Source organism: Perca flavescens, chromosome 3 (genome assembly GCF_004354835.1).
Source record: "Perca flavescens isolate YP-PL-M2 chromosome 3, PFLA_1.0, whole genome shotgun sequence".
In the NCBI taxonomy this organism is placed as follows: Eukaryota; Metazoa; Chordata; class Actinopteri; order Perciformes; family Percidae; genus Perca; species Perca flavescens.
In genome coordinates this window covers 21,030,231-21,057,950 of record NC_041333.1, presented here as the reverse complement: position 1 = coordinate 21,057,950, position 27,720 = coordinate 21,030,231, and the positions used below count along the sequence as shown (strand labels likewise).

Here is a 27,720-nt window from a genome sequence, read left to right as displayed (position 1 = left end):
CATCCTCTCAGCTTTCACTGCAGACAACAACAAAAAGACGAGAATGAGTAAATAAGATATTAGATTTTAATTGAAAAAACAAATGACATGGGCAAACAACTTACATTAACTTAACATAACCAAAAGAGGTGACTACATAAAGGAACAAGATAAAATTGAGTGTGTCAGAGAAAACAACAATAGCACGGCTCTTTCTCACACACACACACACACACACACACACACACACACACACACACACACACACACACACACACACACACACACAAGGCCAATAAGGCTTACAAAGACCTCAGATTTAACACATCTATACGCCAGATCCACATTCTCTGCATTACGGTTGTTTGGCTGTTAGAAAATTAGACAAAGTGTACGACACATAATACAGGCAAGTTGCTAAGTCAAAGGTTGTATGCGAGAAACCGAATTCAAGGATGTGTTTTGGGTCACAAGCAAAATTAGCAGATCAAACAGACATGAATGAAACTGCTACCATTGCCTATTTAGTCCCAATTATGCAAAAACACATTCATTGTGAGTATAGAGTTCTACTTTTGTGGCCACGTCAGCCTCTCCTAAAACAATTATAAACTGGTTTATCGGTTTGGCTTAGTCTCACGGGCAGAAGAGAAGGCAGGAATTAAATTAAGAACATATAAAGGCATTTTCAACACTAGCAGGTAAGTTGACTCTCTGATATTTAACTATTCAAGAACAATATATAAACAAACCAAATCCTTTCACTGAACATGACTTGGTTGTGTCTTATTTTCCCCAAAGTTTCCACAGTCAGCATCTACTGATGAGGTTTTTGAAGTAGCAGCACCACCTGCTGGTTACATCAGGGATCAACAACAGCCCCCAAACCATCTGTGTCCTGCAGAAACATGACTCTTGTGTTTTTTTGTGTATCATTAGAGGTGACATCTTTTCCCACCTGTACAAAATATGTCTAAAAAAAAAAAAAAGAATCAAAATCTCTAGACTGTATTACACGGAAAATGGTTTGTTGACCAAATTTACAAATGACAATATGATGGCTTAGTAAATCTTGTGTAAAAGTAAATCTATTTAGCCATGTTAACAAATTCCCTGAACACTCCATTTACACAATTTAAAATGAAATGAGTGAAAGATGTGACATAAAGCCCATCAAATCTGGGTCATATATGATACTAAATTCTGTTTTCTGTAAATTGAAATTAAATGTCCTCGGAGACAATAAAACTGGGAACATGAGAAATGTGCTGGGTAAAACCTTCAGAGTAATATTTCCTTTCCTACCTCATGTATACTTGTGATTGTATAACTTATCTACTTGATTTTTTTAGGCCAATTAACCAAATACATAATCTGTATGCTGCATGGGTAATTTGTCAATGTTTAAGGATACTTACAGATTTTTGGAGAAAAAAAATGTCTCAACTTCTTATAACAATCTACAAAAAAAAAGCTGAAATGTCAGGGTTGAGTGTGAACAGATCACACACCAGGGGGTGCTGATGGCTAATACAGTCCTTTTAATGTTATGCTATGTTATGAAATATGCACTCTTAGCTCCAACAGGACCAGTTTGGTTGGTTTGCTCCATATTCCCTTTATCATAAAAAATGAAACATAAAAACATAAACACATGCAGAGACACGGAGACAATAAATGCCACCATTTAAACAACAGCGGCCCAAACATCATCACAAAAGTACAAATTTGAGAAAATGCGAGCTGGCTTCAGTCGGACATGAGTCAGGGCTACCTCCTCTCCTGTCACCACTTCCTGTCTGCCTCCGTCACAGAAGCGAGGACGTTCCTCTGCCCGAGCTGTGGACTGACATTACCCTTGAGTGCTTTTGAAAAATTCCCGCATAGTTTCCCCAACTGTGACCAATGGTGGGGGGAAAACAGAGACTCAGAGAGGAACACATTAAAAGAGTGCGAACTGCAAAACACAGACAGTGTGTTTTCAAGGCTCTGGTTCCCCTAGGCATCAGCTGCTCTATATCTTCAATTCTATCTGTCCAGAATAATATTATCTCACCCTGCATCTTCTCACTAGGTTTCAAGCTGAGGGTTATGTAGTGACGCTTAAAGGACTGACAGGATTCTCATTAAATAAGGCCACCTCTACGACAACGCACATACATTACGTGTGAAAAACCATGGTGGTTGTACAAGTGTTTTTTTAAAGTACAAACGGAGTGCAATTTCTCTCAGAAGGCACAGTCTGGCATTAATTGGCACATTCCATCTCAGCTCAGTTCAGTTCAGCTGAAATCTGGCCTCTTGGGACCCGGTTCTGGTATCAGGCCAGTTTGGACCAGTCATAGACCAGTTTGAAACAGTTTATTTCTGCTGCTGCTGCTGCTGCTTGAGGCTCTCCAGCAGGATTCGCTTGTGGTTGGGGTCGAGCACCCCCGCCTCCTCCAGGTCCTCCTCAGTGATGTCACTGGAAAAACAATTCTTACTAATTAATTCTTAATTAACAGTAATGGTTTACTTAAAATAATAACAGTAGAGATGTAGTTTTAATCCCACCAGGTCAACGTTCTGCACTTAAATTGGAGATTTTGCTGTCAACTATTTTCGGTCTGAAGCGAAAGCTTTTATTCCCACACCCACTAGAGCGTGACTGTCAACATTTCTGAGTGTGTGAGTGTATGCACCTGAGGAACTCCAGGTCGTCCCAGCCGTTGTGTAGAAGACCCTCCTCATACCTCTCCAGTCCCAGTCTCTGCAACCACTCCCCCACTGAGGATTCCCCAACAGACAAAGACGAGCTACTGCTGCCCCAAAGTGCCTGTGCAGGGGAAACGAAACACAGAATCAGCTAAAAACTGATGAAGGAACATCGCAGCTTGACACTCCTCCCACCGAACGCACAGAAGATACAAAACGCTATCTTGGGATGGGCTCTAGTTTTCTTCACACCAAAAAGGAAGCGCTAAAACTTTGATGAAAAGGGATCAAGATGGTTTGGTCAAATCGTACAGATGACTGTATGAACATACGTAAAATGCTATGAAATCGCTACGGAGCTGGGTAACAGCCAAGTTGAAGAGAGCTTCTGGGTTTGTGAGAAAACTATACTACACAAACTGGGATGGCCTGAAAGAAACTACCCATCACAACCAGCTGCCAAACCATTCATAACTGCATCACATATAAAAGAAAAAACCTTGAAAGAGCCACTGAATGAGAATTTAAATGAACTGCTCACCTCCTCAGGCATGTCCTCTGCGATACTCTCTGTGATGGCATTTCTGGGTGGGAAGGTGCGGCAGGAGTCCAGACCTAAACCCATCGGCTGCCCTCTAAGAGGTGGCGGCGCAGACGGAGCACGTGGAGGCTGCCCAGGAAACTCGCTCTCACTCAGTGTCTTTGCCATCTGGAGCACAGAACACGACTGGTCGTCCAACGCCCCTCCTCCTCCTCCTCCTCCTCCTCCTCCTCGTCTAAAACCCTCTCCGAGGGCCAGCGGGGCAGCAGGACTGGCTGCTGGGATCCTGACCTCGGCTAGGTCTGGGTAAAGAGGGCGAGGTTTGGAGAACGGGGCCTCTGCAACCATCTCCAGGGCTCCCTTGGGGAGAGGAGGTGGGGGGAAGTCAGGAGGGGGTCGATTCAGTGTGCTTCCGACTGTTGTTGCGACACCAACGCCCTGCGCTCCTGTTCCACAGGCGCCTCCGTCGTCCTCGGAGGAGCCCTCCTCGCTAATAGCGCGGACCGGGTGCCCCGTCATGGCTCTGCGTGGGTGAGAGGGCCCCGAGGCCACAAAGGGGGGTTTGGTTCGAGCCCCAGCTGAGGGAGGAGGGGCTTTAGCTACCTGGGGGTTTGCCGAGGTAGGAGATGGGAGTAGCTCAGGCGAAAGAGCAGCTGCCGACTGGTTGGGAACGCCCTCCAGGATGTAGTAGGCGGGATTATTATAGCTGTTCTTGCAGATGGATGGATCACCGTCTGGTGCATCTTGTTTAGGCCTTCACACAATACACACACACAGACACACACAGACACAGAACAGGGGCTTGATGGCTTAACTTTTTATGTTTTATGTTTTTCACTTTTTGTTAGGGCTAGATAAAGTGCTTTGTTGATCTTCGTAAGAACGGTGGGACCGGCCCGTTCTGGGAACGGCAAAGGTGGATTACATGTATAGAGCAACGGCTTATACATTGTCCCATACTAGCACGATAAAATCTCAGATATGATCTGCTTTTATATTTTTTTAACTGTTTTTAACTGCTCTTTAAATGTTTAATTTCTTATACTGCACTGTAACTTTTATTCTTGTATTTTAATCGTTTTTATGTAAAGCACTTTGAATTGCCCTGTTGCTGAAATGTGCTATACAAATAATGCTGCCTTGCCTTGCCTTGCCTTTACAAAACAAAAAATGGTTGTATCTTTTGTGTGGTTAACTTGAATATGTGTATTTGTCAGTGGATATAAAATACATAAATGTGTCAGTACCTTGCAGCAGTTTCCTCTTTGCTGCTCCTTTCTCCCTCCTCACTGACTTTTCCCAGCTCTCCAAGCGGTTTACGAACCATAGATGGCCTGCATCATCAGGTGGGACAAAACAGAGGATTCAGAAAGGTGTTTGTGTGCACATCCCTGATGAAAGGTGCAAGCTATCAGATTCAACAAAGGTAAAAGCGGAGAGTAGCCTAGATTAAAGCTCCCAAAACTAACATTTCAACCATTCTTCATAAGGCAAAAATGATCAATAGTTTTTCATTACAATATTGTGATTATTTTTTTAAATACAACATGATGATGGTATGTCTGCTGTATTAAACTGTATAAAGGAGAAAGAAAAGGAATAACTGTTTAAAAAATTACTACAGTTAATGGTACTCAAGCAAAACATCAATCTCTAAATTGGACAACAATAGCATTTTTTTCATTTTATCTTTGATTATGAGGGCATCCAATGTAATGTAAATATCTACATTACAGAGCAAAAAATGTGGTGTGTAGAATAATCTCCTCTGAAGGATGTGTGCAAATTTTAATAAAACAAAATAAAAAGAGTAGAGTGTACTGACTTGACGTATTCATGTCCCACCCTGGATACCAAAGTGGATTTCCCTTTAGGTCCACCCGTCTCATCCTTGTCCACACTGATCCACTCTGAAATACAATAAAAAAATAGCTGTAGAATTTAACACAAGTCAAACTGCATCATTTGGACAATTCCCAACTACACATTCTTGAAGATTAAAAGTCCTTTCTTTTGTCTCAACTGCTTCATTTACATCTTCCCTCCTGTCTGGCTAGAAATGCTGATTCCTTTTAATTGAGGTCTGTTTAAAGGCTCTGACACACCAACCCGATTATCGGCCGTCGGACAGTCTGGCGAGGTCGGTGACTCGAGTCTGTTCGGTGTGTTCCATGCTGTCGTCAGTCGGAGGAGCCGTCGGCATCCATTTGGGCCAATTTGACTTGTTGAATCAGGCCAGTGGGCAGTCGGAATCAAGGACCAATCTGATTGGTGGAGTGCTAGCCCTTGACTAGCAAATCAGTGCTTCTTCCACAAGAAGAAGCCAGAGAGCTGACAACGCCAGTATCTTCTTATTATTAGCCATCGTATTTTCTGCCGTTCAGCGAGTAAAGACAACAACGATCCTTCTTGACTACTATCAACACTCTCTGATGAAAACAATGACAGCGTGCTCTGTGTTTACTTAGGAGATGTTTCGTCATTTCTGGTTTTAATTTTCTGGGCGACAATACAGATTAGCGCCGCCTGCTGTTATGGATACGTATTACGTCTCGCGCACGCGCAGAACGTACACTCAAGTCGGCATTGCTTTGGTGTGTTCCGAGGCACTTTTCTGACCTCGGGGAGCCGACTGCCTTTTCTGCCGACGGTCGGCTGTCGGGTTGGTGTGTCAGAACCTTAACTCTCTTCCTCAAGTTCCCGGTGTGTCTGCACAGCACACCAGACTATCACCACACAGTTACATATACAGAGCATTACCGTAGAGTCTCTCCCTGGTTCCCATCCTTTCGGAGGGGACTCTGACCCTCATGGACCCCCTGATATTTCCTGTTTCCTCGCCACGGTGGGAGAGGTAGGTGTGGAACTGCTGTGCTGTGCTGCCAATCATAGACTTCAGAGCCAACACACACTCTCCTAGCAGGGAACAACACACACACATTGCTTGCTTGACAGACTAAAACAACATCAAAGAATTCCACGGCCACACCACACTCTCTTTATACCGTAGGACTCGTATCCATCCAGTGATTTCACCGTCAGCAGCAGATGTTGGTCCTGCAGGTACTCGATCTCTGAGAGAAGAGGTTTGAGCGTCGTTAGCTGCTTGTTGGACCAGCCCACGCGCAGGAAGTTGACGTTGTCACTGCTCTGACTGTCGTTCTCATAACTCTTCTTAAACTCTGCAGATGAGAGACAGAGAGAGAGAGAAATGCAGGGCAGAGTGGATGGGAGAGAGGACAAAGGGAACACGGTGGGAAGGAGAGAAGGTAGATGTTTCTACTGAATTTCATTCAAAAGTACATGGTGGGCAGGAGGCGGGGATGCAGCACAGGTCAAAAATGGATTTGAGTTTAAAGGTTTACTGACTGCCTGAGATAGGGAGGGAGGGAGAAAGACACCAAGAGAAGAAACATATACATTTTTTACTACATCTGCTCGGTCTTACAGAAACCCTGTCTGCGCTGTATCTCCTGCTGGATTTCTGTATGTGTGAATGAGTTCTTCTCACCTTCCAGACAAGTGGAGTAGAATTCGATGAAGAACTTGGTTCTGCTCGCTGTCTTCACTATGGCTTCAATGCTCTCGAACTCAATGTAGGCCTGCTCTGAAGACTTTGGCAGACCTACGGAGCACAGAAACAGGTGGGGATGGGGGTGGGGTGGGGGTGTAGAAAAGGAAGATCTGAGTAGGTGAAGCATAATAGCATATACAAGGCACAAGAATCAACTTAGAAATGTACTTGTAAATGTGACATTGTCCTTAATGAAAGAAAAACGTAGAAAAATGTAACCAAAAGAATATCCCAGATTGTGAATGTGAAAAGATGAATAATTTTGCACTTAATAACTGGTATTCAGTTACAGGGCATTACATTAACTTTAAAACATTAGCTGTGATGCTACTTGAACATAGAGAATAAGTAACAGGGTGCTGTATTATTTTCTCTCTGTCCTATTTCTGCTTTCTATTCGGCTTTGAGTCATTTAACAGACTACAGGAGTACACCTGTAGTGTGTTAAATGACTCAAAGCCGAATAGAAAGCAGAAATAGGACAGAAACTGTCCAGATTTGAGCTGAAAAAAACAAACAAACCATCATTAAGTTTCTAAAACGTGCACAAAGCCCGCTCTATTTTGAAAATCGGCCATTATGGCCAAATCACGTAGTCTACCCGCAGCCTTAAAAGAGCAAGAACCGAGAAAAAGAGAGACATAGTCAGGCCAGGAGGGAGAGCGATCAACAGGAAGAAGAAATTAACAAAGAAAATTCAATTTTCAAGTATTTCCGGAAGAATTGAACTATATCCACTCGTACCTTTCTTGGAGACAAACTGGGAGGTCACCCCCACCTCGAAGGTACCAAACACAGGGGAATGATCACTGGTCACGATATCATCTGTACAGCCTGGCAACCAAAAGAGCATATACTTAAGTCTCCGTGTTGATATATCATATTAATTGCTGTAAAATCCATATATAGAGGTTTATGATGTTTGGGTGAAACTACCCACTTTACCCAGTTGCTATAATTGCTAAAAAGAGCCTCTGTTACACTGAAATGCAACAAATGTGTGTTGGGTGACTTTCTGCTGATGGTCTCACCATAGGAGTTGCAGACAATGTGTGTTTCTGGGTATGACTTCCACAGGATCCTGTCACACCAGGACGGAACATTAGTCCTCATCTGGGACCGACAGAAAGGCAGAAGACACGGCAGATTTATCAGTTGACAGAAATGGCTGGAAGGAAGTATATCTGTGATGTTGTTTGAGTTAGGGGGCTTTCACACCCGCCTCATTTAGATTGGTTGAATCGCACTAGAGTTCGTTTTCCCCCTTGGTGCGGTTCGTTTGGGCAGTTGAGAATACAGCAATCACACTCAAATGCGTACCAAAATAGGACCAAACAAGCCGAGAACTTCCTGATGAGGTGGTCTCGGTACGCTTTTGATCGAACTCTGGCGCGGTTCGTTTGTGGTGAGAACCGCACCAACTGTGTTCTCCGCAAGTCTGAGCTAAACAGCTCCTGTAGTCAGGTGTGCGCTTTTGCAATCTCCGATGCGGCAGAACCCAGAGATGGTTTAGAACTATTGAGTATCTTTGGCAGAACATGCAAACTGTAGCAGCTTGCAGTGTTTCTCTAACAGAAACAGACTCCTCGTCACTCGCATTTCCATGGTGAAACCAGCGTCTGCTGTCTCGGTGACAATGTCTGATCTAAATGAAATGAGCTGGTTTTACCATGGAGATGCAAGAAATATTCACTAGTCCAGAACACAGGACCTTCTTCCTGTATTTATTTTCTTCCTCCCGCCACAGACACATCTGACCAATGAGGGGGACGAACGTTCCCGCGTGATTTGTAATGACGCATTTCGGTACGCTTGGATTTTTCCAGGTGTGAAACGGAACCGGACCAAGGGGAAACCGCTCCAAGTTTACAAACTCATCAACTGACTCGGACCAAAGCAAACAAACTATAGGTGTTAGTAAACGTACCCCTGTGGCCTTCTGCTTCTGCCAGACATATGTGTCCCTTGAGCCACGTTCATAACGGTAGGTGGGAGGGAATGAGATCTCTTCCTCCGCTGCAAGCAAGCAGACACACATTCACTTTTTAGAACTCAGAGAAGGTGAGTTGAGTAGAGTAGGATTTTAGAATATCAATAAATCCCATTAACACATTTGAGATGTTTATATAATTCTAAAACGAATGGACAAAAGAAAGCCTCTCTCTCTTACTCTGCTTTTTGCAAGAGCTGACTGATTGGTTGTATTGTAAAACATGAACACACATATTCATCACAGACTGCTGATTGGTGCTTGTGTTGACACATTTACACTATGTGTGACACAGTGGCTGATGAGAGCAATGTTTCCCAGTCAGCGGGTTGCATTTAAAGTTAATCTCATATGACGTGAGTGCAAGAGAAAGCTCTCACAGTTCCTCACTGAAAGGCTGATTTTAAGTCTCCCAACACTTACTTCTTCTACTTAATAAAGTCTGTTATCTTCTTCTTCTTCCAATATCTATTCCATTACGCACAGGGAGAGGAGGTAAACATTACTGTAAGACAGAAGTGTGGGAGAAACGCAGGCATACGAACCAAAGCGCAGAAATACTTTGTTCTTCTCCCTCTCCAGGTTGAGCTGGTCCACCTTCAGCAGGGGATCAAACTCCTTCCTGTTAATGTAGTTCAAAATCTCCTGCACATTGACACAAAACAGACAGCACCACAAAATGAGGTGTCACCCAGATCTGCTGCATTTCATCATTCTGTGCCTGTGCGCCTGTGTTTGTGTTCTGCTTCACCTGAATGTCCATGTCCAGCCTGTAGTTGAGGTCGCCCAGCCAGAAGAGGTGTGTGAAGCGCAGTGAGATGTCGAAAGAGCTCAGCTGTTTGTCTCCTAGTGACAGCAGGCGGAGAATATCTAGGTAGTTTTGGTTCCTCCTGTAGGTGTCAAAGGTCACATGGGTCACAGGTACTGTAACAGTATATCCACCACAAAGTCAAATTGCAATGTAAGGGTTAGAAGGTACAAGCCATAAAGCCATAAATAATGTGTGTGTGTGTGTGTGTGTTAAACTGTGGTAGGTACCTGGCAATCTTCTCATTCCCTGATGTCAAGTGACAGTTCACAAAGCCGAAAGATGTCCCGTTGAACATAAAGGACACACCCACAGCTCCTTTGTTGCCTAAAACAAACGTCCAAAAAAACGTACAAACTAAATATATGATTGACAAGTAATTGACAGTATAACAAGTGTTACTTTATTGAAAATAAAAACCAAGAACATAGAATAATTTTGATCCAGTTGTGAAAATGAATCACACTGAAATGTCAAGGCACACTGCTATGAAAATGTTTAGTTTGGGATAAAGAAAAAAATCTAGTATCATTCTCTTACTTTTAAAGTTTACAGAGTTTAAATGAATGTCATGGCATTTTAAATCATACAGATACCAGAAGTTTTCTTCCTAATTCAAGTCCGATTTCTTTCATGTGACCACAAACGTTGCAGTAATAAAATCCATAATAACCCCTTTAATTGCCCTTTTGTTAACAGAAAAGTCAGTGTTTAATTGTGCGGTTATTCTATTGTTCATATTTTCCTCTAGATTTTGACCATGAAGTGAAGAATGTGAAGGAAAAATAAAATCTGAACACTGAGTTCTGTTGTTACCCAGTGTGTTGGCGATGCCTGTCTTGACACTGGACATTCCCACGTGGCTGATCCGGTTCTCGTGTTCCGGTTTCACTAACACAGCAATTTTTATGTTCCACAGAGTTTGCACTGCGATCTACAACCAACGACAACAACAGACAGTGAGGAACCTATAGGCAGCATCGTTTCTTTCAGCTTCAGTTTTGCCTCAACCTTCTTAAACGTTAACATCTCCACTTTTTCTTCAAACCCCCCCTCATGACTTAAATTAGTTAGGCCTGAGTGAAATAACACTACTGTAATCAAAGAATGTGATCTTTGTTTTCTCACCGGTTTATAATCCAGTTCTGTCTGTTCTTTCAACATGGCACGTAGTGACTCCACCCACTCGCGATCACACACAGAGTTTTCTTGGCTTCCAAACACATAAAGATCATGAGGGATGGTGACCGTCATCTCGTCTAGAGTTTTCCCGAGGCCACGACACAACACCCATGAGGCCTGAGACTTTGGCGCAGGCACCGAGCCTACCGAGACAGACCAAAATGTTACATTCTCTTCAAAAATACTAATGTCATGTTCTGGAAATGCATACATGTGGTTTTTTTCTTTTTTTTTTTTCATTTCAACATCATCAAGTCAGTGTGTGCTATTTATGTATATTATGTTGAACAATTAATCTGAACACACAAATAATGTGTGTGTGTGTGTCTAACCCATATTCCAGCTGCCTATGAAGATAGAAATCATGTCTGGCTCATCTTGGTTGGAATGTTTGTTCTTCATCAGCTGCAGCAGCTGGCAAAATGCCTCCCGCTTCTGAAACACACACACACACACACACACACACACACACACACACACACACACACACACACACACACACACACACACACACACACACACACACACACACACACACACACACACACACACACACACACACACACACACACACACACACACACCACACACACACACACACACACACACACACACACACACACCTGTGAGTGGAAGTTGCCTCAAAAGGGCACCTTGTTTCCAAGTAGCAACACTTACAAGCTGACTAACATCCCGTGGGCTTCCATTAAACCTTTAAACATTTGAAGTGTATATGAGTTTATTACTTAACAGCTCTCTCTTTTACAGCACTGTGGGCAGACAACTCTTTGGTATTTTCCATCATGTTTTCTTCATTAAAAGAGAAATATCTAATAGCAATGCAGAGTTGAAAATCACATTACAGCAGGGGTGTCAGTGGAAACTGAATTCATAGATGAGATTTGTGTGTGGGTCCCTGCCACAAATCTTGGATCTGTTAGTGTCCTTCATATGATTATGAATATACAAATAAATAGATATGTTAGAGTATTTCCTTGTCAGTTTGAATATGAAAGTGTCTGTAAGTGTGAATGGTTGAGTAACTGTAAATGATTTTGCTTTACATCTACAAGTGTATGATTGAGGCAATGTTTGAGTGTGTATGTATGTATGTATGTATGTATGTATGTGTGTGTGTGTGTGTGTGTGTGTGTGTGTGTGTGTGTGTGTGTGTGTGTAGACCTTGGCACTAGCAAAGATGAAGTCTTTCCTCTGGCTCTTGTCCTTCTCCTTCTCAAAAACAATGCCCAGTTTATTCTGCACCCGCTGAGACTTGATCAGCTGACGGACTGAGACAGACAGACAGACAGACGGGAGACAGAAGGTCAGAGATAGGAAGGGAGAGAGAGAGAGAGAAAGAGGAAGAGAGAGAGAGAGAAAGACAGAGAAATGCAGAAAAAAGCAAGGTCAAGCAATAGATTGAGCAGGTTAAAGACTGTTAAATTAAAAAGGAAGGAGAACAATGAAAAGCCATTAATCCTCTTTTTTTTTCATGTGTTTACCTCAACTGCATCTCAAACAGATACCATCAAGAATATTATGTTATAACTGGCTTGGATATAAAAATACACTTCATCTCTTCCCCTGGAGTCTAGAGACATTTAAACAGTTTCCATGGTGGAATGCAGCTAAAACCGACACATTACTCATGGTTTCCCACGGTGTTTTGTAGCAGAGGATGGCCACCTCGATCAAAATACAGACCACCTCCAATACCATCATAAACTAATGAATATACCTTTATGACATAAAACATTAACTATCAGGTAAAAGAGTAGAGGTGCGAGTAGAGGATTTCACACAGAGAATGCCACACATTTAATGAATGTGGCTATTGTTTAGGCAGTCTACAAACTAAACTGATCTGAGTAACTTACTCTGTTAAACAGATTTCTGCTGAATCATTTCCTGGGGGAAAGACTGATTACTCATCTCACAGTTCAGAAAATACTGGGGTTGTTGTAAATGGAGCGTTTGTGTAATTCTCTCACTTTTGTCATGTGTGAAGGTGGTCCAGTCCTCTTGGCTGTCCTTCACCTTCTTCATCACTACCAGTCGTCCTCCCTCCACGTCCACCGACAGAGTGTACTTCTGGCTCTTTCCTATCTTTGTCAGCTCTGCCAGGTAAACATCCAGCTTTACCTGAAGTGTATCAGGGGAGGAGGATTAAAAACACACAAACTCACAGAAACTGGAGGTGCTTGCAGCGCGTTTATAAAAGTGGATGTGGCCACAGAACTTTCAAGTCATATCAAATCCTCACACCACCAGGGGTCTCCAAAATGAAAGTAGTGGACTCGTCTGCACTCTGTCCCTCTACTGTTATCGCATACAAAACAAGCTTGCTGCTTCTATGGCGAGTGTTAAATCTATATATGTTAAATCTGTGTGTGTTTTTGAATATCCTGCTGCAAATCAAATTTCCTTTTCTAAGGATAAATAAAGTGGAACTTGAACTTGAACTTGAATATAGCTAGATTGGAAAACTAAAAACTAAAAGCAGGAATTTTGATGATCACACACAATGTCCTGAGTCTCTCAATTTATAGTTTTAGTAAACAGTTTGCAAATTTCTGTTCATCCCATACTACTCACAAATGTGATGAAATGTTTTCTGATTTTGAGTCATACCGTGTAAAACCTTGATGGGGTCTGTTTGTGTGTTAGTGGCAAATCAGGTGCCACATCTTAAACCCACAATGTAACGCTTCTGTTCCTGTGCAACAGGAAGCTGCTGGAAGGAGGTCACCACAGAGGATGCACACTTGGCTGACAGCTAGTATTTTAAAATCATTCACCTCTTCTTTCTTCTCTGTCTCCCCCTTTTCCCCACCTATTCCTACTGATAATTATCCGGTTATTTCATTTTACCTCTTCACCCCGACTTTTCCTTTGTTTTTCTCTTTTAGTCTATAAGTTATGCTGTTCAAAATAAAACAACTATAATCTTATGAGCAATAGACAACATTTTAGTCATACACATTTACATGCATAATCATTGTGAGTGGGAGTATGATACCAAAAGTGACAAATACCATATACTATGACAAAGCCACTGCGGATGCCACAGGAATTGCATTACAAATATTTCTGTTGGTTCACATCAGTTCTGCTGATGAAGTTCGGGCAGTGTGTTTTAGGAATATATGACCTCACACACTGTTTTACTGTAATTCAAGCTCAGTCTGTCCTCTGTGAAACGAAACCAACATCCCTTGATAGTAGCATTTAATAAATAAAATCTGCAGGCATTTCAGCATTCTACAACAAATCTCAGGTTTGCTTCCAGTCTAAAATCAACACATAATAATAAAATAATCTTTTGCCGGGCTTCCTTTTCCTTGTCATAAAAAAGGCAATATGAAAGATTTAAGATTTTGATTAAAAACATGCATACTTAAATTGACAATAGAGTGGAGTCAAGCTTAAATGTCCCATAGGGGCAATTTGGCTTTTAGATCATTGAGTGTCTTAAATAAGTATGGGTTCATTTAAATAACTGCTACAATTAGAGGTATTTCTCACATTACCCTTCCCTGATTAATGAAAGGGTGTAAAAAATAGTTTCAGTTTTTGGTTGATGCACTTCCAATAAAAGGTCCAAAGCTAGGAACAGATGATATCATCAACACTACTGCCTTAATTCAGAACTCATATCACCCTGCAGAGAGACTTTTTTTATGAGTGTGTAGGTGGTGTGTGTGTGTGTGTGCGTGTGCGTAGCTGTACCTCGAAGGCCTGCACAGGGATGGCTTTGCTGTGACGCATGGAGAGAGGAGGAAGGGAGCATGGCGAGGACAAACTCATGTCCTGGAGAGCTTTCAGAGCCTGAGGTGACAAAGAGAGAGGGAAGAGCAACCACAATTAAAAGAAAGAACAAGAAAAAAAATTAAAGAGGGAAAAATAAATGAGAGGCCACACACACACACACACACACACACACACACACACACACACACACACACACACACACACACACACACACACACACACACACACACACACACACACACACACACACACACACACACACACACACACAGAGTATTGTTTTCAGCTTCAGTGTTGGTTTCAAACAGTTTCCCATTTCCTAAATGTAATCTAACAGGACCAGAGAATGTGGAGCCAGTGACATCACATGAGTTAAGACATGCAGCCTGATTGCATTGAGGCCATATCCTTCCCAAGCAGCTAAAGTCCCTTCTTACAAATGAAGTCCGAGTAAAAATGGTGTCACTTATTAACATGGCAGAGCAGGTCAAACTGGACTTCCAAATCAGGGATAAAAGCAAAAAGGGGTTGGTGGTCAATTGGTGAGGTACACTGTGCTTGAATATAAAAAAAGGAACTTAGCTTTAATTACTTTCCTGTTATGGCACACCTTTTGATTTGACTTTCTTAGTATTACACATTATGCAAATACTTTTTTTCTAACAAATGGCTACTGTGTCCAAAAATATGTGTGTGTGTGTGTGTGTGTGTGTGTGTGTGTGTGTGTGTGTGTGTGTGTGTGTGTGTGTGTGTGTGTGTGTGTGTGTGTGTACCTTCTTCTCTATGGAGGACAGCAGGTCTTTGAGAATTGCCAGCTTGGTCACAAGGTTCTCCAGCTCTTGGTCTCCACCATGATTCACCGACTGATGGAGGAAAAAAACAATAACAATTATAACCCATATAAGCTGTGCAGTTTGAAAAGAAGAATGGGACGTAAGTATGTATAGGTCCCTCTGTGTGTTAAAGCAAATAAATAGCCATTTTTCATGAACGTGTCTCTCTGTCACCTATTCTGATTGGCTGCTCGGTGTACAAGCTTTACTAGTTAGCAAGGCTTAAACAGAAGTATTGTCTTGTGACTTAAGGACATTAAGTCACATATTCCATCATCTGTGAAAAAAATGTATATTGTTGGAATGCCTCCACTTGCTTCCATTCTAACTTAGACACATAAACATACAAAGAGACAAAAATGTGTACCTGTTGGATCATCTTGGAGACCATGAAAGCACTCTGCTGATCAAAGACTTTAGACAGGATCTCCAGCCCAGACAGAACCTTATCTACCTCTCTATTTGGGGAAACAGAGAGAGAGAGAGATCCACAACTTACAACATATAGGTCTATCTATAGGACATCAGATGTTTACTATACTTATGTGTGCATCTTGGGGTTACACAATGAATTACAGATGACTAATAATCACGTGATTCAGTTATATTTGTGTTTATATTTGTTTGTATGTTTAATGTGCAACCAAAGCATTGTGACGAACACATATATAAAAGAGCTAGAGAATATGCATGGGCAAGAGAGTATGTGTCTGTGGAATATGTGTGTCTACAGATGTGCTGGTGTGTCCTTCTTACCCATTAAGGCGTTTGCAAGAGGCCACTAGTGTCTTGTTGAGGTGAGGCAGGGCACAGGCTCCTTGTTTGACTGCCTCTAAGTCCAGAGCATAGCTGCCCTTCAGGTACTCATGGGAGATTGTGCTTAGGCCATTAGCTGCTGGAGCACTAAAACAAATTCAAATAAAGTCCAATGAGTATGTAGAACCATCTTCACCACATGCACATAATTTGCCTGCTGTGTTTCTATTACTTGTATGCTACTTTTATTCTATTACTGTCATATATCTTTAAATGTTCAGCTAAACTACTACTAAAATATATCAATATTGCAGATCAATTGCAACCTCTACTTCCTCCTAAGATAGAGAGCTGATTTATGTCTAACCTGCCAGACACAGACAGACAGACAGACAGACAGACAGACAGACAGACAGACAGACAGACAGACAGACAGACACACACACACTAGGTTCCCTTTTTGGTTTTACAGAAATACTGCACAATACCTCCTGTGAGATTTATTTAATTGCTTGCAAAACTTTCAGTATGGCTAAATACAACCCTCCTTTTGGTGTAAACTCTGCAAGTAAAACTTAAAATTTATTTTGTGATTACGATCCTTTTTATACGGTCCAGACTGTGGCTTCCGAGTAAGCTAAGTAGATTTTCCTGTACCAAGCCTTATCTTTAACATGCAAAGTCTGTAAACCAGCAGACTGTTAAAACTGTTGAGTGTAAATGAAAAGATGATGTCTTATTCCTTTACTGTTTCCGACCAGGATGTATTTTGCACTCATTTAGGATCATTTAATTAATCATACGTGGAAAGTATCACAGCTGATTTCCATGGCCGATTTTATGCTTTGTCTCCATGACAACGGAGTACAAATGAGGACCGCTGCGACAGAAAGCAGGATGTAGCTTCATTGATTTTATCTACAGTTCAAACAGTGATAATGTTTACTGCAATCTTTCATCTCTTTGGGAAAATTCTACCTGTAGTTAGTTAGTTGCATCCAGAAATATTAGAATGATGAATTCAGCCACCTAACTAACTTCACAATAATCTGAGGGAAGGCGCTAATCTCTGTTCATTAATATACAAAGATGTGAGCAACACACACACATACACACATGTGCGTACACACACAAACACTTGCAAAGCCATGCATAATATCTGACCAATGTGGGCACACAAGCAGAGCAGAGATTAGATGAGTGTGTGTGTGTGTGTGTGTTTGTCTGCTAATGAACATGTGTGTGAGAGTGTTTGTTAAGTTTGATATTAATCTGTAACCATATTTACTGCATCATGTGTGCATGCCATGTGGCAGAAACAGTGAAAGTGAATGGGGAACAGTGTGTTCTTTAAATGTGTTTGTTTGTTCATATAATCACTGATACTTCTGATACTATTTTTGTGAGCAGAGCTGATATAATCGCTTTCACAGCGAAGCAACATCCTTCCTCTGTGTGTGTTGTGGTCGCGGCTTGTGTGTGTGTTTTCAAAAGATGGTTGTGTGTGAGTACTACATGGTTAACACATTGGTTAAGAATCCCTGCGAGTAGTTTTGGATTTGCTTTTCAGCGCTTACATAGTATTATTATTGTCAACTGGACATAATAAAGAAAGTCCTCAGAGACTTTGTACCTGTCTGTGGGTGTGTCTGCGCCAGGGGGAGTGGAGGTGGAGGCTGAGCGAGGGGGCAGGGGTGGCTTCTCATCCTCCCCATCTTCCAATCACAGGTCAGGAGCATTAACATGTGACAAAAGGAAGACAATTACAGACGGCCAGATGTACGTACATTTGCGAATGTAGCGTTATCAGCGCCATGGCCAACCCGCAGAAAGCGCACGCTGTGATACATCAGTTTACGTCGTATTTATCAAACCTGCAGGTCATTGGGTAATCAGCGCCTTTCTCCGCCCACTATACCGTAAATTGTGTGCATCTTTCTATCACGGATCAGCCACCAAGTCAGTCAAAACAGCGAAAACCAAGATTTAGCGATAACGAAGTTGATCTGCTTGTTCATGAGGTAACAGCTTCGGCATTAGTGGTGGGGAAATGTATGTATTGACTAGTGCGCTGTAGCAAAGCGTTAAGTACTGGTGCTACGATACGGCTGAGTGCAGACTGCGATATTCCCACTGCTGATGCTATGACTGTTTGGAATGATCCCGATGCCAATATTTGTAATGTAGCGAGGAGTACTGCTGGAATGGAATGTGAACGCTGAGTCGGAGATTCTATGTCATCTTTGATTTCTTCCAGTAACTGTAATATTGCATTGGCTGTTTAATCTGTAACGCTTAATGATTTTGTGTTCACTCAACTGAAAAAGTGTGATCCTTGTGGCAAAAATCTTTTCAGCCTATCTTCGTCTTGCTTGGATTACTGCTGCCATTTCACCAGGAGGCATACGCGAGGAAACCCGCTTGCGGCTGGTTTACACCTGCGTTTAAGAGGCGGAGAATTTTCACCGCAAAATAGAGGCGCGCTGTCAAGGGAGGTTTTTGTACATACCGCAGAATACGTAATTAGGCGCACTTCACGCTTCCCCTCCCATCTCTTTATGGGAAACTCCCACTTTCCCCTTCACCCTCCCATGAATGCATATGCACGACATGGAAAAGCGCAACTTGCCTTTTTCAGTACCCGCGACAGGCAGTCTGCGCTTTTACCTCAGTGCGGCCTGTTTGTACGTACCTCGCCATGCTTTTATGCGCACGTTGCGAAACAAATACGCCTGAAGTGGGCGCAAAAGCATTAGTACATCTGGCCAATAGTGTGCAAGTGTGCTTGTATGGGCTCTGGGGATACCTGAATAGTCCCTGTCATCGCTGACAGCCATTTCCTCTCTGTCCACAGCATAGAGCAGGGTGGTGACCAGACCCTGGCTGGGCTGCAGGTACAACAGCACCAACTCTGGTAATGTCTTAAACCGCTTAGGCTGCACGCCCTGAGATGTCTGAAAAGAAGAGGGAGGAGGATATTCAAGGAGAGATGCAACCAAGAGACAGGGAGAGAGGGAAAGTTATGCACATAACAATAACACCCAAACACTTGGGCTAGAAGTAGTCATGTTATTAAAATCCCTGGTGGCCCCTATTGTTCCACATGTAATGTTGTGTAAGCAAATATGACCCAGTGGTCTAAATATAATTTAAACCAGGAAGAACAGTTTTGGTAAACATTGCAGATGTCTCTTATGTGGCCACACCATGTTGTGTGTGTGTGCGTGTGTGTCTGTGTGAGTGAGAGAGACAGAGCGTGTGTGTTGATGGTGGGGACTTCACAGCTGTTGGGCACAACGCACAAAGAGGCTGCTGTTAGTGTGTGTGTTTGTGAGAGAGAGAGAGAGAGAGAGAGAGAGAGAGAGAGAGAGAGAGAGAGAGAGAGAGAGAGAGAGAGAGAGAGCTTAGAGCCAACAAAAGCATCTCTGCCTGCCAGCTGCTACTGAAGCAAATACATTTTTGGTGCACACACACTTGACCTCAGCTGTGTGTGTGTGTGTGTGTGTGTGTGTGTGTGTGTGTGTGTGTGTGTGTGTGTGTGTGTGTTCTCTCTACCTGTACAGCCAGAAATCCGTCCTCATCTGGGAGGATTCTGTATGTGTGGACATGCTTCTGAAACCTATGGAGAAAGAAACACCAAAGAGGGAGAGAGGACGGTCAGAAAGTTGGAGTAAATGGAGCGAAAAACAGACAATGGGAGAAGCGAAAGAAGAAGAGGAGAAAACTATTATACTACTATTGTTTGATTCAACAAAAAGACACCATTTCAAGGCAGACATGCGCACTACTACCACTATTCTCTTGTACCTAACCTCAGCGGATAGGGGCGTGTGCATGTATGAGAGTGAGGGGGGGTTTAGACGCTGTAGAGAGCTTCAACCTGTTGCTGTCTGTCACAGTTGTGAGCGGGCTTTATCCTTACAGTAGCATGATACAGTAGAGTGGAACACAGTTGAAGCTAGTAACAGTGATAGTACAAACTAAAGAACAAAAAAACTAAAAATTGTGAGATAGGATACAGATTAAAAGAAAATGATCTAGTCTTTTCTTCAATCACTCACATCATTTGTGCTGTTTCTTTCGGTCAACAACTATGTATCAAACTTCAGAGTCTGAATTGCATTTTTGATTGAACCACATGCTTTTTTTTTCTCTCAACAAATTGCAGATCAATGCTCTGACATTGTGACTGCACAGCCATGACTACATGCCTGCAGCCACAAGCTGGAGTTGAACGATTTTCATGTCCGCACTTTATGTCTGCTCAGTGGACCGGACACAAAATGTTCTATTTGCCAAGCAAATGTTGTGGCTTATGTCTGTTGGTGTGTATACTGTATGCCTGTGTTATGGTTGTGCGTCTGTTTAGATGTGTGGGTGTGTAAGCCCAGCAGCTTACGCAAAACACCTAAGTAATGCTTTTAGTGCTACTCACACTGCGCTTATTATTTACAGTATGTGTGTGTATACACGGTATAAACTGAGGGAGGGATAAATCCATGTTGGGAATTCATCCTGCCCTGACCCCTCAGCTGCTTTTCCAGTCTTTCCAGGTCAGTGTCCCACAGCTAAACAGTAAACACACAACTAAAACATGGACTGAATTAAAATATACTACTGAAGTAACTTTATAAGAAGCGAAGCCAGTTTTTGTTAGACTTGAGCACAAGTGTCACATTTAAACCTACATTGTGTAATTTTTTGAGTTGATTGTTAGCAAAAAAACCATTGTTCTTTCACAAATATGTGCTCATTCATGTGTAGTTACTTCCACCAACTAGTATTCTAGTTTTCTAGAATACTAGTATTCTCGTACGCGTAGAATCTGCCATTCAGAATCATTCAGAATATATAGGAGCGAGGCGCTTGAATGACGGCTGCCATGTTGCACCTCCATCTTTAAAATACATCAGCCAAAGAGGGACATACTTCCGCCTTTCGCACTTTTAAACTCCGTGCCAGGGAGGGGGAGAAGATTAGCCTACTTGCGACTGCCAGCAGATTTGAAAGCCTGTTGAAAATGGAGGATTGCGCCTATTCTCGAGGACATGTAATGTAGTCGCCAAGGAAGTTAAAAAGAGAATTAAAACGACAACGCGACAGGCAAAGCAACAAGACCAAAGTTAATATTGGAGTGGCTTTTCCAAGATGTAAAGAGCTCATAAGGAGCAAGGATTTTAAAAAGCTATTTCTGCCTATTTGTGTAAATTCAAAGTTTTATAGTTGTTTGGCTAACTATAGCATGGTAGTGCATAACGTTGTGATTTCCCTGGCAGACAACTCACGTCATACAGTTGCAAATCAGACAACTAGAATTGCTGCGTGTAAACAATGGAGATACTAAGAGCTAATTTTGGGTGCGGCCAACGTAGGCGTTGGGGGGAGGGGAGAAACAGAACAGAGTTGAAGCTAGTGTTTATAGATTGTAAAGTAACAGTGATAGTACAAACTAAATAACAAAAGATTGTGAGATAGGATACAGATTAAAAGAAAATTATTCTTACACAATGTAGCTTTAAGTTATCTTTTTAATTAGTGATGTTATTAATACCCTTCTTAGGACACAGCGACGTGGAATAAACCTGCATTTGTTTCTGTCTTAATGGGTCAACACAGCTCATCAAACCTGGTTTCACATACCAACCAGGCCTCAACATGGGTCTGACGATTAGATGAGTTCTCAATATCACCAGTAGCACAATGGGTTGGCAGCATTAGAAAATCAAATCAAAATTTTTTGGGGGAGTGTCTGGCTGGCAATTTAAAACTATTTCCAGTGCATCTGGAAATAAATTATGACACGTTTTCAATTTGCTCTCACTGTGTTGTAACCTTTGGACTATTTCCTTGCTGAGGTCAATTATGTTTTTACAGGCTGCTTATCACCAATTCCTGCTGTAGTGGGTCGGATACCAATAAATACATTCATTTTTGTGTTTTATTTTTTTTTTTTAGGTATTGTTGCTTTTATCTGACAGCACACAGATGAGAGGGGGGAAGACAACAAAAAGGTCCTGGCACAGATTTGAACCAATATTGTCAGAGTTAAATAATATGGGACTTAGGCAGATAAACCACCACCAGGACACTGAGAACATAAATTCCCATGTTAAATTGATTTATATACAGCTCATTTATCAGATTGTTGCCAATAATAGCTCCATATTTCATGACTTCAGCAGTTGGTCACACTAAACAGTATAAAGTTGATAAATATTTGCTCCTGCCTTTCAATGCCAAGCAGTAAACACAGTCAGTGGGATGCACTGTTCCTTTTGTCTGTGTGGCCTCTGAAACCATAGCCACGTTTAATCCTGTCATATTATAAACACAATGCATTTTAGGTCTCGTAGCTGTGTGTGTGTGTGTGTGTGTGTGTGTGTGTGTGTGTGTGTGTGTGTGTGTGTGTTTGTCTTCCTGTTGGCAGCTGATGAGATTCTCTGCAGGTCTGTGGAGTAAATACTATTGTTTCAGTAGCAGAAGTTATAACAGGGGGAGGGAGACTGAGAAATCTATGGGTGGGATAAACCCAAAGAATACTGTGTGTGTGTGTGTGTGTGTGTGTGTGTGTGTGTGTGTGTGTGTGTGTGTGTGTGTGTGTGTGTGTCTGTGTCTGTCTGTCTGTCTGTCTGGTAATGACTACCCCACTGACTCCCTCTGTCCTGTTGGCTTGGCTTAGAGTGCCACTTCCTCTTCTTCTGTCTCATCCAACCTCAACCTCAAGTGCAGCAGGTCAGTTTAGTCTCCGCACTGTAAACTACACACTCCATTGACTGGTTTAAAATAAGATTACCCTTATTTATATTAAATCAATCACAAAGGACAGATGCTTCACATCTGTATCACAACACATTTCTACACTATCGCAAATCTTCATCACATTTAATACGTGATCACAAAACAATCCAATGAAGGACTGTAGCTATATAAAATGCTATAAATATATGTACACAAACCTGGAAACTGGCTATTTAAAGAAAAAGTATACATTGAAAAAATTCCCAAACCCACTAACTCCACAAGGCAATAATACGTACACACACTCCCACGCCTTTCTGGTGAGGAATGTTTTCTCAGAAACATCTAAGTTTCAAACACACACAGAAACACAGAGGGCCATGCCTGAACCCTGACATGTTTAGACGCGCTGCACTAAAACACATCTTCCAGACACGAAAAACAGGAAACCATTCAATATCTCTGTAGTAAGTTGTCACACTGATGTATACACACATGATTAAATTCAACATATGGCCTCACCTGATGGTCGGCACTCTCTTGTCGGAATCTAAAAATGTGGCACTGCAGCTGGAAACATTAGAGAAATTCCTTAGCTAGAAATCTGTTTGTTCAAATACTGTATTTCAATATTTATTTTTTGGGGCATTTTAGGCCTTTATTTGTATAGGACAGCTTAGACTTGAAAGGTGAGAGAAAGGGGGAATGACATGCAGCAAAGGACCGCAGTTTGGAACCCGCGGCCGCTGCACCGAGGAATACACCTCTATACATGTGCGCCTGCTCTACCAACTGAGCTAACCCGGCCACAAAATATTTCAATATTTAATCACACTGTGGCAGTGAATGACAACAATCTAATCTACAGCGTACTACACACATTTAAGATAGGCTTACTTTGTCTGCACCATCTGTAGCATATAAATACCAAACCCTCCTTGCACAGAAATACTAAACACACTCAGTAAGCAGGTCAAAGCTGGTCACTTCCTAAAAAAAGTCTGCATGCAGGCACACAAAAACTCAAATTCTACAAAATGAAATGTAAACTAAGGAAGTGAAAGGCAAAGGCTGAAAGACAATCTGGCCCATGAGTAGCTTCTGTAAAGTCACAAGCACAAACAGTCTTTCCACCAGTCTATTCTCAGACAACAGCAGAGTGGAAACACTTCCTAAACACACTGATCTCTCAAAAAGGAAGTACACATATCTGTGTAGGTAAGTCACGAGGGAAAGCTTAACAAAAGCCATATCTAGTAGCAATATTCAGGTAAAAAGAAGGTTACAATACAATGATTATTTCAGCTTGAGGAAGATATTGTATCTCTTAACAAATATGACATAGGCTATAGGGCTCTGTATTGGCAAGAATCTGGCAATACGATACGTATCACGATACATGGGTCACGATTCAATATATTTTGATACTGTGCGTAAGGCAATATATTGGGATTTTTTTAAGTATAATTTTAGAAAAACTAATATTTAAAAAAAGACATGATGTACATAAAAGTCAAAGAAGTTTATATCGTCCCAGCCCTACAAACTAAGGCCATGACTAAAATATGTGTGCCATGAGGAATTTCAAATGCTTCCATCTTTTCCTCTACATCTTCAGGGGTTGTTGCGAAATACTGAGCCATTCCTGTTCTCAAAGATATCATTTATACAGAGACAGCTTGTTTCGGTCATATTGATGGAACAACACTGGTCTACGGGATTTGTGACTGGGTCACAGATTGCATGACATGGCAATACTTTTGCCATGTTATGCTACTGTTACTATTTTAATAACTTTATGTGGAGGCAAAACGCCTTGGCAAAAAGAAGTAACATTGTTTGTCATCAAAGTTTGTGTAAAGACGGTCTCTATAACAAACTTAAGTTATCATAAAGGAAACTTTCTGAGATTAAACAAAGTCCACGATGTGAAAGGTGAAAAGGGAGAGGAAGGGAGAGGTGAAGGCGGGAATATATCCGGAAACAGATGATGCATGGATGTGAGGAATGTTGTTGGTCATAGAGTGACCTACTGAATTAGTGCATCAAGAGCCAAAAAAAATTTCCGGGGTTCTTATATGACAAAAGGAGTAGAATTTGTTTACATATGAACAAGCTGTCTAACAAAATAATGAATTGCTATTGAGTCTGGTGAATTTAAACATTATTTGTCAGCGGCAGGTAGATGTTCACATTACAAAAAAAAACGTATTTCCCACCCTGGTGTTAACACAAAGTCTTTAAACAGTTAACTCAGCACGGGGTAAACTATCAGATAGAGGATGTAGTTTGAGTCAATGTCAGAGTACCATGTCACATGGCATAGGCCTTATTTCCTGCATCTGTTTACCTTTGTGTGGGATCAGGGGGGCTTTTTAGTCATTGTGGTCATTTGTAAGTTTAACATCCCCTTTCCAGGGTCTTGCCTGAGTCATTGTCGATTGTACACAATGCTGGTGGCATTGGTGGTCTGTGTATTGAAGTTTGATCATCTGCTCTGGGGTGCACACAGTATGGATACACGTTATTTTAAGTTAGCAGGTGGTGAAGTTGTTTATTTTGCTTGCTTCACATGGGAGTTATTGGTGGCAAAATCTCCCTTGGGTAAATGAGGGTGGGTGTTTTATCACTTCGTTTAGTAAACACTATGCCAGGTTCTAACTCTCTCTAAATAGAGAAGCCCTGACATACGGGTTATTGTCATTTTATGATATCATACTGCGCGAGAAAATAGTATGTGTAACTACTCAGCTAAGCCAGCTGCTTCACCACTGCACTGATCTTATATGAGCCTTACATTAAAACACCAGCAAGGCTTTACCACTGATGAAGCCCTGTAGTTGCCTCCACCACCATTCAGTTTCAGTGCCAGTGCCCTGTAAAAACGACGCTGCAGGCAACCACATCAGACACAAGACAGACAGGGACAGCCCTAAAGTTTTGTGCCATGCTGGAGTTTCACTGCTGGGCAGACAGACAGTCTCTCTCTCTGCCACTCACTGACTTCCAGGAGAAAGTAAACAAATGTGTTTGGCTGAAACCTTGTTAAACACTGGCTAACGCAGGCGTCAACTAACGTTACGATTTGATCAAACGAGGCAGGAAAGTTTGTGTACAACTTAGAAAAGCTTTGTGTAGCTTGGCAGTGTAACGGACTAGGCAGTGACTTTAACACAAAACCCAATGAATGTATAGGACATGTGCTAGCTGAAATATTACCTTAAAATACCACTTTAACTTAAAACGCTGGCAAAGCTACTAACTTTTCCTGGTAAACAAAGCCAAACGAAGCCGCACACACAAGTTAGCAGTTGATACAAGCTTCTCTTTTCTAAGATTAAGTTACTTACAGTACACACAAAGCGTAAGCCCCGTTGACACTCTCACTGTCCCGCACCAGGAAGCTGCCGTCTCTCCCGGCCCGGGCTAGCAGCTCCTCGGCCGCCGCTCGACTCAGGTCCCGGTGATACCACATCGGCGGTGCGGGCCCCAACGGACAAACACCACCACCACCACCACCACCACCACCCCCGGCCATGGCCACAGCCCTTCAAACCGGGTTCAACTCAAGCTGCTTCCAGACTTCTCCGAGAACCTCCCAGCCTTCCTCCAGACTAGAAAAATAACCCAGTGAGAGAAGCGCAGAGAAAGTAGCATAAACTTTATTCCGACGGAGGTTAGAAGGCGTGAGACAACTGACGAAGGGGCTACAAGTTGTAACTTTGTTAAATTACGTTGTTTGTGGTCGATTCCTCAGTTCCTGAAAGAATCGCCACCGTCCTCTTTCGTTTCCCAGTCCCACGGAAATCAGGGTATGTAAATCCACACTGGAGACTGAGCAGCAACAGCGGGGACGACACGCATCACAACGAAATATGGTCAATACAAACACTTCCTGTTAGAATCTTCAAAATAAAACATCTTGTTGAGGAAATTACATTGAGACACTTTATTTCATAGGCAAAGTCACCCACAGTTTGTTTCCTGTTGTGTATCTTCAGCCAGCATGACAGAGCTCACTGGAAAGGAGGGATGGAGGGATAAAGAGACTGGGATGGATAACTAGAGAAAGAGAGGAGGAAATGCACCACATGGATGATCTTGGGGGAATTGTCGGGTCTCTGTAAATGATAGAGTGTGGTCTAGACCTACTCTATGTTTGTATTATTACTATTATTATTATAACTAATTCTATTTTTTTTCTTATAATACTTTCTATATATTTCCCCCCTATGTCTATTGAATGTGTATTTGTGTTATTCTGATGTGTGTACAATTTTTCTTTTCTTTTTTTCTTTTGAGCTGCTGTAGCACAGGAATTTCCCCAGTGTGGGATTAATAAAGTCTATCTTATCTCACTCTTATCTGTAAAGTATCATGAGATAATGTCTGTTGGGATTTGACACCATAAATAAAATTGGACTGAATTGAAAGGAGGGATGGAAAGAAATAGAAGTAAAGGAACTGACTAATAAAGAAGGGGGTCAGTGGTGAAAAGTGTCTACTGTGCAGCTATAAGGTACTTTTATGCAGCTTTATACTTCTACTCCACTACATTCAAAGACGTTTTACTCCACTACATTTTACAAAGATATGATCAACAAATATAATGCATTGTTATTTATTTACCCAGCAGTAAATAAGTTAACCATTGTGCATCCCCTCCTCCTGAGAGGACACAAATGTCCCTAGTGATAAGGGTAAGGAGGTTTAAAAATAGACGCACCTTCACCACCTACAACATTAAAATGCTTCGTACATAATACTTAGGTAGTCCATCCATCCATCCATCTTCGTCCGCTTATCCGGTATCGGGTCGCGGGGGGAGCAGCTCCAGCAGGGGACCCCAAACTT

General features: G+C 42.0%; 1 protein-coding gene across 2 annotated transcripts; it reads right to left on the bottom strand.

The window, feature by feature from the left end:
• Positions 1-44: 44 nt before the first annotated feature.
• inppl1a (inositol polyphosphate phosphatase-like 1a) lies at positions 45-27,656 on the bottom strand. Of its 2 annotated transcripts, XM_028573437.1 has the most exons (28): positions 26,601-26,731; positions 26,217-26,480; positions 19,684-19,747; positions 18,935-19,082; positions 17,762-17,843; positions 16,129-16,275; positions 15,740-15,830; positions 15,313-15,402; positions 14,498-14,596; positions 12,760-12,910; positions 11,951-12,057; positions 11,101-11,203; positions 10,715-10,911; positions 10,403-10,520; positions 9,817-9,913; positions 9,530-9,668; positions 9,324-9,423; positions 8,716-8,804; positions 7,820-7,901; positions 7,533-7,622; positions 6,726-6,839; positions 6,220-6,396; positions 5,975-6,130; positions 5,040-5,124; positions 4,462-4,548; positions 3,215-3,968; positions 2,661-2,794; positions 45-2,443 (listed from the first exon to the last, which is right to left on the bottom strand). In XM_028573437.1, the coding sequence occupies exons 2-28, from the start codon at positions 26,402-26,404 to the stop codon at positions 2,341-2,343; spliced, it is 3,792 nt and encodes a 1,263-aa protein (XP_028429238.1). In that variant the 5' UTR covers positions 26,405-26,480; positions 26,601-26,731; the 3' UTR covers positions 45-2,340. The 2 variants fall into 2 exon arrangements, with proteins under 2 accessions (XP_028429238.1, XP_028429239.1); XM_028573438.1 differs by lacking the exons at positions 26,217-26,480; positions 26,601-26,731 and adding an exon at positions 27,626-27,656.
• Positions 27,657-27,720: the final 64 nt, after the last annotated feature.

Bases quoted from the DNA above. Each gene is read 5' to 3' on its own strand.
- inppl1a (XM_028573437.1), bottom strand. From the start codon at position 26,404: ATGGCCGGGGGTGGTGGTGGTGGTGGTGGTGGTGGTGTTTGTCCGTTG. The intron at 10,912-11,100 runs GTTAGACACACA...CTGTCTCGGTAG, and splicing joins CATAGGCAGCTGGAATATGG to GCTCGGTGCCTGCGCCAAAG. The intron at 9,914-10,402 runs GTAACAACAGAA...CGTTTGTTTTAG, and splicing joins AGGCATCGCCAACACACTGG to GCAACAAAGGAGCTGTGGGT.